This window comes from Mirounga angustirostris, unplaced genomic scaffold (genome assembly GCF_029215605.1).
Source record: "Mirounga angustirostris isolate CCGP_5_RB_7025 unplaced genomic scaffold, mMirAng1.0.hap1 SCAF_11, whole genome shotgun sequence".
Classification (NCBI taxonomy): Eukaryota; Metazoa; Chordata; class Mammalia; order Carnivora; family Phocidae; genus Mirounga; species Mirounga angustirostris.
Window position 1 is genome coordinate 69,937,158 of NW_026991719.1, and position 13,456 is coordinate 69,950,613.

The following is a 13,456-nucleotide window of genomic DNA, read 5'->3' on the forward strand; positions in this document are numbered from 1 at the left end:
GATACTAAACCTTTATTGGCAATGTCATTAGCAAATATCTTCTACCATTCAGTACGTTGCCTTTTAGTTTCGTTGATTATTTCCTTCATTGTGCAGGACTTTTTATATTGATTTACTCCTGTTAGTTTATTATTGCTTTTCTTTCCCTTGCCTCAGGGGACCTTTGTAGGAAAGTGTTGCTACGGCCGATTTCTGAGACGTTATTGCCTGTGCTCTCTTCTAGGATTTTTAGGGATTCAGGTCTCATATTTAGGTCTTTAATCCATTTTGACTTTAGTTTTGTGTATGGTGTAAGAAAGTGGTCCTAGTATCCACGTTTTGACATGTTACTTTCCAGTTTTCCTAACCCCGTTTGTTGAAGAGACTGTTTCCCACTAGTTTTTCTTTCCGGCTTTGTCGAAGATTAATTGACCATATAGTTTTGGGTTCATTTCTGAGTTTTCTATTATGTTCCATTGATCTGTATGTCTGTTTTTGTGCCATTACCATATTGTTTTGAATACTACAGCTCTGTAATACAATTTTTTTTAAAGATTTTATTTATTTATTTGACAGAGAGAGAGATAGCGAGAGCAGGAACACAAGCAGGGGGAGTGGGAGAGGGAGAAGCAGGCTCCCTGCCAAGCAGGGAGCCCAATGTGGGACTCGATCCCAGGACCCTGGGATCATGACCTGAGCCGAAGGCAGACACTTAATGACTGAGCCACCCAGGCGCCCCAACAGTTCTGTAATACAATTTGAAGTCCGAATTATCATGCCTTCAGCTTTACTTTGCTTTTTCAAGATTGCTTTGGTGACTCAGGGTCTTTTGTGATTCCATACAAATTTTAGGATTGTTTGTTCTTGCTCTGTGAAAAATGCTGGTGGTATTTTGTTAGGGATTACATTAAATATGTAGATTGCTTTGGGTACTGTAGTCATTTTAACAATATCTGTACTTCTTTCAATGAGCATGAAATGTCTTTTTATTTCTTTGTGTCGTCTTCAATTTCTTTCATAAGTGTTCTATAGTTTTCAGAGTACACATCTTTCACCTCTTTGGTTAAGCTTATTCCTAGCTATCTTATTGTTTTTAGTGCATTCAAAAATGGGATTGATTCCTTAATTACTTCCTGCTCATTCACTATTGGTGTACCAGAAATTGCAACAGATATCTGTACTTCGATTTTGTATTCTGCGACTTTACTGAAATCTTTTATCAGTTCTAGCAGTTTTTTGGTGGGGTCTCTTGGGTTTTCTGTATATAGTATCATGTCAGCTGCAAAGAGTGAAAGTTTTACTTTTTTACCAATTTGTTGTCATTTATTTCTTTTTGTTGTCTGATTGCTGTGGCTAGGACTTCCAGTGCTGTGTTCAATCAGTGTGATGAGAGTGGATATCCTTGTCTTGGTCCTGTCAGGGGAAAAGCTTTCAGTTTTTCCCCATGGATTATCATGTTAATGTGGGTTTTTTATATATTACCTTTACTATGTTGATGTTTGTTCCCTCTAAATCTACTTTGTTGAGAGTTTTCATCATTAATGGATGTTGTACTTCGTCAAATGCTCTTTCTGCATCTATTCAGATGAACACATGTTTCTTATCCTTTCTCTCATTGATGTGATGTAATCTGTTAATTGACTTGTGAAAAATAAACCACCCTTGCAACCCAGATATAAATCCCAATTGATTGTGATGAATGATTTTTATTTTTGGATTAGGTTTCTTAGCATTTTGTTGAGGAATTTTGCATCTTTGGTCATCAGAGATGTTTGAACTGTTGTTCTCCTTGTTAGGGGTGTCTGTATCTGGTTTTGGTATCAGGGTAATGCTGTCCTCAGAGAATGAATTTGGAAATTTTCCTTCCTTTTCTATTTTTTTTTGGAATAGTTTAAGAAGAATAGGTGTTAACTCTTCTTTAAATGTTTGGTAGAATGCCCTTGTAAAGCCACCTGGTCCTGGACTTTTGTTTGTTTGGGATTTTTTTGATTACTGATTGAATTTCGTTAATGGTGATCAGTCCATTCAAATTTTCTATTTCTTCCCGTTTCAGTTTTGGTAGTTTATACTTTTCTAGAAATTTATCCATGTCCTCTTGGTTGACCAATTTGTCAGCATATAGATTTTCATAATATTCCCTTATAATTGTATTTCTGTGGTGTTGGTTTTATTTCTCTTCTCTCATTTATGATTTTATTTATTGGAGTTCTTTCCCATTTTTTTTCTTAATAAGTCTGGCTAGACGTTTATCAATATTATCAATTTTTTTTAAAGATTTTATTTATTTACTTGAGAGAGAATGAGAGAGAGCACATGAGAGGGGTGAGGGTCAGAGGGAGAAGCAGACTCCCTGCCGAGCAGGGAGCCCAATGCGGAACTCGATCCAGGGACTCCAGGATCATGACCTGAGCCGAAGGCAGTCGCTTAACCAACTGAGCCACCCAGGCACCCCAATTTTATCAATTTTTTCAAAGAACCACCTCATTCAAAGAAACCAGGTTTCATTGACCCTTTGTATTATGTGTTTGTTTTTTTTAGTTTGTGTATCATTTGTCTCTGCTCTGATCTTTATCATGTTCTTCTTTCTGCTGGTTTTAGGTATTGTTTGTTTTTCTTTTCCTGCTCCTTAGGTGTAAGATTAGGTTGTTTCAGATTTTTCTTCTTGATGTAGGCTTGTATTTCTATAAACTTCCCTCTTAGAACCTCTACTTCTGTTTCCCAAAATTTTGAACTTCTGTTTTGAACACAAAAAGTATGTTCTTTTTTTTTTTATTATTATGTTAGTCACCATACAGTACATCATTAGTTTTTGATGTAGTGTTCCATGATTCATTGTTTGCATATAACACCCAGTGCTCCATGCAGTACGTGCCCTCCTTAATACCCATCACCAGGCTCACCCATCCCCCCCACCCCTCTCCCCTCTAAAACCCTGTTTATTTCTGAGTCCATAGTCTCTCATGGTTCATCTCTCCCCCCAATTCCGCCCCTTAATTTTTCCCTTCCTTCTCCTAATGTCCTTCATACTATTCCTTATGTTCCACAAATAAGTGAAATCATATGATAATTGACTTTCTCTGCTTGACTTATTTCACTTAGCGTAATCTCCTCCAGTCCCATCCATGGTGTTGTTAAAGTTGGGTATTCATCCTTTCTGATGGCTGAGTAATATTCCATTGTATATATGGACCACATCTTTATCCATTTGTCTGTTGAAGGGCATCTTGGCTCCTTCCACAGTTTGGCTGTTGTGGACATTGCTCTATGAACATTGGGGTGCATATGGCCCTTCTTTTCACTACATCTGTGTCTTTGGGATAAATACCCAGGAGTGCAATTGCTGGGTCATAGGGTAGCTTTATTTTTAATTTTTTGAGGCATCTCCACACTGTTTTCCAAAGTGGCTGTACTAACTTGCATTCCTACCAACAGTGTAAGAGGGTTCCCCTTTCACCACAACCTCTCCAACATTTTTGTTTCTTTTTTATATCTTATTTCCTGGTTGACCCAGTCATTGTTTAGTAGCATGTTATTTAACCTCCATGTATTTGTGGACTTTCCAGATATTTTCTTGTGGTTGACTTCTAGTTTCATAGTGTTGCGGTCAGAAGAGATTCATGGTATTCTTCAATTTTTTTCAGTTTGTTAAAAAAATTTTTGTGGTCTCATATGTGATTTATTCTTGGGAATATTCCATGTGCACTTGAAAAGAATTAGGATGAAATATTCTGAATATATCTGTTCAGTCCATCTGGTCCAGTGTGTCATTCAAAGCCATTTTTTCCTTGTTGATTTTCTGCTTAGATGATCTGTCCATAGATGTAAATGGGATGTTCAAGTCCCCTACTATAATTAGATTATTTTCCTTTAGTTCCTTTATGTTTGTTATTAACTGTTTTATGTATTTGGGTGCTCCCATGTTGGGTGTATAAATATATACAATTATTCTATATTCTTGTTGAAATGTTCCCTTTATGGTTATATAGTGCCCTTCTTTGACTGTTCTTACAGTCTTTGTTTTAAATTTGTTTTGTCCAATATAAGTATTGTTATTCCAGCTTTCTTTTGACATCCATTTGCATGTTAGATATTTCTCCGTCCCCTCACTTTCAATGTGCAGGTATCTTTAGGTCTAAAATGAGTCTCTTTTAGGCATTATATAGATGGGTTTTGTCTTTTTTTTAATCCATTCTGATACCCCATGTCTTTTGATTGGAGCTTTTATTTCATGTATATTCAGACTAATGATTGTTAGATATGTATTTATTGCCAATATATTCCCTATTTTATGGTTGTTTCTGATTATTTGCTCTGATCCTTTCTTTTCTTTCTCTCTTCTGTGGATTGCTGGTTTTCTTTAGTGATGTATTTGGATTTCTTTTTATTTTCTGCATATCTATTACTGGTTTTTGATATGTCATTACCATCAGTTTTATATATAACATCTTCTGTGTACAACTCTATTATTTAATGGTTTGGACCCATTCTTTATTTCTCTCCTCTCTGTGTGTTAACTGTATGGTTTCATATTTTATATCTTTTATTTTGTGAGTTCCTTGTCTGATTTTTAGAGAAATATTTACTTTTGCTGTTTTTGTGTTTCCTACCTGTATTCTGTCACTGTTGATCTTTTCTTTCCACTCAGAGTCCCCTTTAATATTCTTGCAGCTCTGGTTTAGTGGTCATGAACTCCTTTAGTTTTTGTTTGTCTGGGAAACTTTATGTCTCCTTGTATTCTGAATTAAAGCCTTGCTGAATAGAATATTTTTGGCTGCAGATTTTGCCCATATCTCTTTTTGCTTGCAAAGTTTATGCAGATAAATCCCTTGATAGCCTGATGGTGTTTCCTTTGTATGTAATTATCTACTGTTTAATTTTTTATTCTTTATCACTGCATTTGGCCATTTAATTATATTGGTGTGGATCTGCTTTGTTGATTTTGTTGGGCATTGTCTGTGCCTACTGGATCTGTTTTCTTCCCCAGATTAGGGAAGTTTTCATCTATTATCTCTGAAATAAATTTTCTATCCCCATTTCTTTCTCTTCTACTTCTGGGACTCCTATAATATGAATATTATTACATTTGCTGGAGTCACTGCGTTCTCTAAGTCTATTCTTGTTTTGCATAATTTTTTTTTCTTTTTTTCAGGTTGATTACTTTCCATTACTCTGTCTTCTAGGTCATTAATTCATTCCTTTCCTTCTTCTAGCATGGTGTTCATTCCAGCAAGTGTGTTTTCTCATTTTGTATATTGAGCTCTGTATCTCTACTCTTTTATTCTTTATTTCTAAGAGTCTCATTTATGTCTTATGCTATTTTTTTCAATTCCAGTGAGTGTCCTTTTGATCTTTAATTTAAATTCTCTATCAGGCATGTTACTTATATCTGTTTCACTTAGGTCTCTGATCATGTTTTGTCCTGTTTTTTCATTTAGGACAAATTCCTCTGTCTTTTCATTTTGTCTAAGTCTCTGTGTCTGCTTCTCTGTGTTAGGAAAGTCAACTCTGTCTCCTGTTCTGGAGGATAATGGCTTTATGAAGAAGACATCTTATAGTGCCATCTAGTGTAGTGTTTCCTATTCCCCAGTGCCTGGTGCTTCCAGGAATGTCTCTAATATGTGCTGCATGTGTTCTATTATTGTGTCCTGGCCACTTTATTCTTCAGGTCATTTGCTTGCAGAGGCTTTCTTTGCCTGTTGTGGGCAGTGTTTGGTCCTTGGCCTGAACGTAGCAAGTTTTAACTAGTTGTGCTCTGGTCTGCTTTTGAAATGAGACCTGTTGCCACCACCTACAGAACCAAGGCCCTGCAGATCTCCCTGGTTGGGAGACATGTTTGGGTAGGGGTTTGGGCTGGTCTTCTGCACAAAGGGCCCGCTGCACTGGGACTGAGGCAGGTGTGACTAGGAGGGGCACTTCCTTGGTGTTAACCAAGTTAGGTAGTGTGGAGGCTGTGCTGGTTCCTGTAGATGGCTCTGTGTTTGTGCTGAAGGGCTGGGAAGGTAATTGATGCCTGACAGTTCCTTTGTTCTGAGGTGTCTCTTTGTGAATGCTGCCTCTCTGGGACATGCTCTGAGATGAGCAAATAACCACTGCATTCTGCTCCCAGATGCTCTTCAGATCGCTGTTTCCACTATGTCCACAGGCTGTTTGCTCTCCCTTCTCTCCAAGAGCAGCTCCAATGCTTCCAGGCTCTCCCAAGCCCTGCCCACTAACATATAGAACTCTGGCTTTAAGCCCTGCTGGTTGCAAGCACTTCTGAAATTTGGCTCCTCTCACTTTCTAAGCCAGTTGCTATGGGGGATTCATATTCCCTGTGCACTCCTCTGTGTGTTTGTCTGTCACCCTTATCTAAGACAGTAGCTTCCTGCCCACCATAGTGGCCATCATCTGTTTCTCTCCCAAACCTTAGTCTCCACACCTTTTACTTTCTTTGATGTGGCCTCCTCTCTGCCTTTAGTTGTGGAGTTTGTTCTGCCAGTCTTCATGTCAATTTCTGTGATTTAGGATGATTTAATAGTTACCTAGTTTATTCACGGGACAGGGTGAGCCTAGGGTCCTCCTACTCTGCTGCCATCTTCCCCTTTCTCTGTTCTAGAATGGTTTGCAGGTTTTAGACTCTGAAAATCCACAGTTCACCATATTCCCACAAGTATATAATATATTCTGTCAATTCTCTAAGTATCTGTCAATTAAAGAATATCTTTGTGGAGATGAAACATGTTACAGCTTATCAGTGGGACCAAACTATTGCGAGCCCATGTTTTTTCTTCACACATGTGTATTCCAGAACCCTTTAGCCACTTGTCGTGGGTAATGTAGTATGTGAAAAACATTCTGAGTTCACATGTAAAGGAGAGAAATATGCCAGTACTGTTCATCCTTATATCATTCAGAATTGATTATACAGAATACTTTTGGGATTTATCATTTCCACATTTCACATGCAATCCCAAAGGTCCAAGACATGGAAAACAGTAGTGATTATGAGCACAGATTTAAGAGTAAGACCTGAAACTGAATCCTAGATCCAACATTTGCTAGTTCTCTTACTACGGACAAATTATCTAATACCTCAAGCCTGTCTTCTAATCCATAAAGGGGAGAAAAATAATAGTGTTTTTCTCACATAGTTGTGAGGATTAAATGAGATGCTGCATGTAAAGCACAAAGTACAATGTCAGTTACATGCTAAATTCTCAGTGAGTGTTAGAAAATATCATTTGCCCAGAGTAATTAGCCATTTTGCAGATAAACAAGTATTTCCATTGAGCAAGCTTTGGGAGCACACTATTTAGCTAGAGAGCCTTGCCATAGCTACCATTTACCACCATACAGAATATGTTGGGTATACTATCCAGTTATATATTATGGCTCTTAATATGAGCTTGGTAGTTCTCTGTCATTCATATACATTTATAGTAAAAATTATGTTATTTTAGGAATAACAAATTTGGAAATTTGGTGACATGGACCTCTTTGAAAGAAGAATAAAATCTCTCATATTCTCACAGGATTAATGTACCTCTAAAGCAGAGGTTGGCTGACTATGGCCTTTGTGCCTAATCTGGCTCACCATCTATTTTGTAAATTTCACAAGCCAAGAATGGTTTCTACGTGGTTTATTTACTTTTTTTTTTTTTAAGATTTTATTTATTTGACAGAGAGAGACACAGCAAGAGAGGGAACACAACCTGGGGGAGTGGGAGAGGGAGAAGCAGGCTTCCCTTGGAACAGGGAGCCCGATCCAGGGCTCAATCCCAGGACCCTGGGATCGTGACCTGAGCTGAAGGCAGACGCTTAACGACTGAGCCACCCAGGCGCCCTACATGGTTTAAATGGTTGAAAAAAAAATAGAAGTATTTTGTAACAAGAGAACATTATGTGAAATTCAAATTTTAGTGTCTATAAATAAAGTTTTATTGGAATACAGCTGCACTCATTCATTTATGTATTGTCTGTGGCTGCCTTCATACATATCGCAGTGTCTAGTATAAGTATTTCAATTACTTATAAGCTGAATGCTGAATATCAATTTTATACAAAGAAACAAAAATAGAATTTTTAAAATCCGAACTTTGAAATTTATTAGTGATCTGTCCCATTTTTTATATCTAACTTGCTCAAAATATAAATAATGTATAAACTAAATTATCAGTGAATAGATGTCACACAATGGCTATTTAAGATAATAATTTATTGTTATTTTATGACTTTAAACATCTTTATTCTTTTCTGTTTGTTGTAACACCAGCTTTTAAGTTTTTATTTAAATTCCAGTTAGTTAACATACAGTGTACTCGTTTCAGGTGTACAATATAGTGATTCAGTACTTCCATACAAACACCCAATGCTCATCACAACAAGATAACACCAGCTTTTTAAAAAGTCTTCTAAAAAACTTTTAAGTGTAAAAACAGCTTTTTATGAAAGATTAAAAATATGATAAAGTACAAAGAAAAGCATTCTAATGGGTTAGGGGATTAAGATTCAAGGAGAGTTTTATTACTGCTAATCCTTTGGGAGGAGAGAGCCCTTGATCAGTTTAAGGGGTGAAGAAATTTCTAAGAGGAAAGGTGTAACCCTTAGTTACTCAGAAAAGCAGGAGATGAATCTTTTTTAAAAGGCAGAAAACAAATGACCTAGGCTAAGTGGTTCTAAACTAGAGGGATCCATGTTATAGTTACTGGAGTTGTTTGTTTTCTAAAATTCACTCTACCCAATTAAAATCTTCAGAGGTGAGGCCTCTAAGGAGGTGGATTCTAGGAAAAGCTCCACAGGTAATTCTCTATGCATATTCCTCTAGTTAATAATGTCTGACATAAGCTATGGATAAATTAAAATTCTGAAGCCTTTCAAAAAATTTTGAAAGGTAGAGCTCTAAAGGCAGTGGGGCATTTCAAATTTGGGTGAGCTGAAGTTTTGACTAGACTTTGGACAAGAATATGTATTAAGGAAGTAAGTAGAAGTGTTAGAGAACTTAGTCAACTGATGGGCATTGTTGAGCAAATTAGGTACATTCAGACTTATATAAAATAATTGTCATATGCTTACTATAATATGTTTGATGAAGAAGGAAACTATTTCCTAGGACACTTTTCACTTGTGCTGAGCAAAGACTTCCACCAGGTGGCAGTAAAAATACATTTGCGAAAGAAGCTGGCAGAACCAGTTTCTTAATCTTTCCTGTGTGTGATGGATCCCTTCTCAGAATAATGCTTTTAAGTGGATAAAACAAAATACATGGTAATATATGTGCTTCTTTAAATGTATTAAACAACAGTACCTAACAGATCTAATAAAAGCCATAGTTTTGAAGTAGTGATAAGTATAAATATTTCAAAATATTTGCAACTGCAACATGATATGAAAATATTTGTAATTTCTGTTAGTGACAAAATCTAAGGTCCTCCTAATAATACTGTGGTTTTGCCTCCACTCATTATTGAAGAAAATGTTCATTTTCAGTCCAAGGTTAATGAAAATGAAGACAAATTTCCTACACTTAATTCATAGATCACATGAATTCTATCCATAGACCCCCAAAGGGACCCCATATTAAGAATTAATATCCTAAAAAAAAAAAATTATTCTATCCTATGGAGAACTATATCAGTGTATGGATAGTGATTACTTATGATCTGGTTTTTTTTTAAACATATGTGGTAGTGAAGTTACATATAGGTATATCACACTTTATGAAATAGAAAAAGTTTCTGGGGGCACCTGGGTGGCTCAGTTGGTTAAGCAACTGCCTTCGGCTCAGGTCATGATCCTGGAGTCCCGGGATCGAGTCCCGCATCAGGCTCCCTGCTCAGCAGGGAGTCTGCTTCTCCTTCTGACCCTCCCCCCTCTCATGCTCTCTCTCTCTCATTCTCTCTCTCTCAAATAAATAAATAAAATCTTTAAAAAAAAGAAAAGTTTCTGAAGAGATAGGCGTAAAATAAATCATTGTGTGTAAATCTATTTCTCCCCTTTGTTTTCATCATAAAACTGGAAATTAAATTCCTCTATGGGAAAAAGATATGTTTCCCAAATATAACTAAATTATTTTAAATCAGATTTTGAAAAACACTTAAAAGCAAATTTCTGAAAAAATATTTTTAATCTTACAAAGTAAATATAAAAATAGTTGTTTCTTTCCTACTTACCATGCACAGGGTATTATATGCAACACTTTGTATGTATTATTATACTGAATACTAAAATAATTGTGTGACATTGTTACTACTCTAGCCCCCATTTTACAAGAGTCAGGGTTGTTGTTTTAGGGAGTCAAACTAACCTGGATTCAGTCCTGGCTCCATTTATCAGCTAAGTGAGATTGGTCAATTTTCTTAACCTCTGTAAATTAAAAAGTCCTTACCTATAAAACAAGGATAATATAAAAATATTATCTATCTTATGGTGGTAATGTGAGATAATGCATGAAAATAATGTAGTATCTTGTCTGGCACACTATCAGTTTATCAAGATCACCAATGATCTACACATTGCCAAATCCAGTCCATTTTCAATCTCCATCTCCATGGATTCATCAGTAACTTTTAACACAAGTGATTACTCCCTCTTCCTTGAAACAGATCTCTTCACTTGGCTTGTGGGATACCACTTGCTCTTGGTTCTCTTACTTCACTGACTGGCTGTTCCTTCTGTCTTCTCTGATACATTCTCCTTATTTTCTTAAATTAAAAAAAATGGAGTATCCAAAGGACTCATTGCTTAGACCTCTTCTCTGATGCTCTAGATGATCTCATAGATAATTTTAAATGCCATATGTAAATTAGTACTGTAAAATTTATAAAGCAGCCAAAGGCCTCTCCTGAGCTCTAGAGACTCACATTTCCAACAGATGACTCAACATTTGTACTGAGATGTTTAGTTAGCAATGCAAATTTAACACATCCAAAACTTGACACTTATCTTGCCTTCCCCCAAACATGCTTCTCCCACATTATTCCCTATCACAGTAAATGTCAACTCCATCCTTCCAGTTTCTTAAGTTAGAGTCTCTTTCACATAACATATTCAGTCCACTTAGGAAATCCTGCCTATTCTACCTTCAGAAGTTATCCAGAATCCAGTCTTTTTTTTACGATCTCCATTGCTACTGGTTTCCCTGCTTCCACCCTAATTTCCCTGTAGTCTCTTCTCCCTACAGACAAGAGTGATCTTTTTTTTTTTTTGAAGATTTTATTTATTTGAGAGAGAGACAGAGATAGCGAGAGAGAGCACAAGCACAGAGGAGAGGGAGAAGCAGGCTCCCCACTGAGCAGGGAGCCCAACATGGGGTTCGATCCCAGGACCTTGGGATCATGACCTGAGCCAAAGGCAGGCGCTTAACTGACTGAGCCACCCAGGTGCCCCAAGAGTGATCTTATAAAAAAATAAAACATCGTGTCACTTCTCTTCTCAAAACTGTCCATCTAGCATTAAAATAAGAGAGAAACACCTTACCATGGACCTATATGGCTTAGCCTTCTATTGTTATCTGATCATGTCTCCTGTCACTCTCATTGCACCCACCATCACCACATCTTACCTATTCTGTTCCAGTCATACTGACCATTTTGTGGTTCCTCAGACATGCCTCAGGTCCCTTATACTTTCAAGGCATTTTCCTCTGATATCTACAGGGCACACACCCTCACCTCCTTCAGTTCTTTGCTCAGTTACCACCTTTTTTTTAAGGCCACCCTGTTTAAAATTGTAAGTCACCCAAGTGCTCTATATGCCCCTCCCTGTTTTATTTTTTTGCATAGCACTTAACACCATCTGATAATATCTTTTACTTAATTTATTGTCTATGTTGCCAAACTTAAATGTTAGGTCATATTGACAGAGATTTTTATTTGTTTTATTCACTGCTGTATTCCCAGTACCAACAATACATTTGTAAAATGAATGACTAATTTTTTTCTTTTTAATGCTTTATCAGGTGCTACACAGTTTATGCTTGACCCCAAGCTCATGGATCACGGGCAGTCCCATCCAGAAGATGTAGATATGTACAGCACTAGAAGCTGAAATAGTCTGCGTAGAGAACTACAAGATGTGCGAAGTTGAAAACGATGATGAAAAAATCATGTAAAGGGTAACCGTGACACAGAGAGTATAACTTTTTTTTTTTTTTAGGGTATAACTTTTAAAAAAGTTTTTCCCTCACATTCTAATGTAATGTACAGTTTGACCAATCACATAAGGGATTAAAACACAAACTGTGAATTTAATCCAAACAGTATTAAATGATTGATGAAGAGGCAGAAGTATTGGGATGCATTTAATGATTTTTAAGGGTGTTTATTAAAAAACAAAAATAGAGTAAATATATAAACACTGATGAAATATGTATGTGTATATATAAATATACAGATACATATACATATTTGCTTTAGCTTTTTCAAATTAATGTCAACTAAATTAGAATGGTGTGCAAAAGACTGTGTTCCCCTTTTTTTTCATTCCCCAGAGCTGGAATAAAATATCCATATTTTATGACACTTGGGCTTGGTTTTGTCTCTTTGTTTTATTAATGTCAACTCCTCTTAAATGTCCAAAAACATTTCTATTTAAGAGGACCATATTCTACAAGGCACCCCAGTGCTACCTAGTAATCCTACTGGTTCCTTTAGTTGGTTTCCTATTCTGTTCCCCAGGAGAGGTATTACAGACCATTTATTCTTAAGCCTCCTACACCTGCCAGAGATGACTGTCTATTACATAGTGGGGAAGCATGAGCTTTTAGACATGACCATTTCCAACTTCTTCCCCTCTACCTTCAAGACTTACCTCTCTCTTTTCAGCCGTGCATCCCTTTTGTCTAAGGCTAATGCTTATTTGTGTTCCTGATCTCATTCTTTGCTGTGTTTTCCAGTACCATATTCTATCCTGTTTAATCTTCAGTCTGTGGTTTCTCTTTTCATTAATTTCTTTTCCTTGATCTATAAATAGCTTCAGATATTCTTTATCCAGAAACAAGAGTAACAAAAACCTTTCCTTAACCCTACCTCTTCCTCTCAAGCTATCTTTTCTTTCTCTTTCCTATGATTGCCATACTTCATAAAATAAATTAGTGTCACTTTCTTACTTCCTCACTTTTGATTCCTCTTTCTGACTCCCTGGCCTCTATACCTATTTGAATTTTCTGTAATTATTGACTCTTGAACATTCCCTACCTGAAACTCCCTCCTCCCTTTGCTGTTATTCCTGCTTATCTTATTCTTCATTCTCTTGCTCTGAATCAAAATGCTGTGGCTCTTCAGGTTGCATTCCTAGTCATCTTTTCTCATTTTATATGCTCTCTCATTTTCATTCAATATACTTTACTGGCTTTAGCCACCATTTATATTTCCTTATCATTTATATTTCCAGCTCCCATATTTCTCTAGAGCTGTAGATCTATTTTCTAATTATTTTTTATTGCATCTACCTTACATCTCAGGTATCCCCAATGTTAATATGCCTAAAATTAAATTGCCTC

The 13,456-nt window shown here is 36.5% G+C and overlaps 1 protein-coding gene across 5 annotated transcripts in view; it reads left to right on the forward strand.

The window, feature by feature from the left end:
- APOOL (apolipoprotein O like) overlaps window positions 1–12,481 on the forward strand; it is a 138,444-nt gene extending 125,963 nt beyond the window's left edge. For all 5 annotated transcript variants that reach the window (XM_045879949.3, XM_064574299.1, XM_064574297.1 and 2 more), the window contains one exon: window positions 11,915–12,481. In XM_045879949.3, coding sequence (XP_045735905.1) covers window positions 11,915–12,003 — 89 coding nt within the window. In that variant the 3' untranslated portion in view covers window positions 12,004–12,481. The remainder of the gene's footprint in view (window positions 1–11,914) is intronic.
- Window positions 12,482–13,456: the final 975 nt, after the last annotated feature.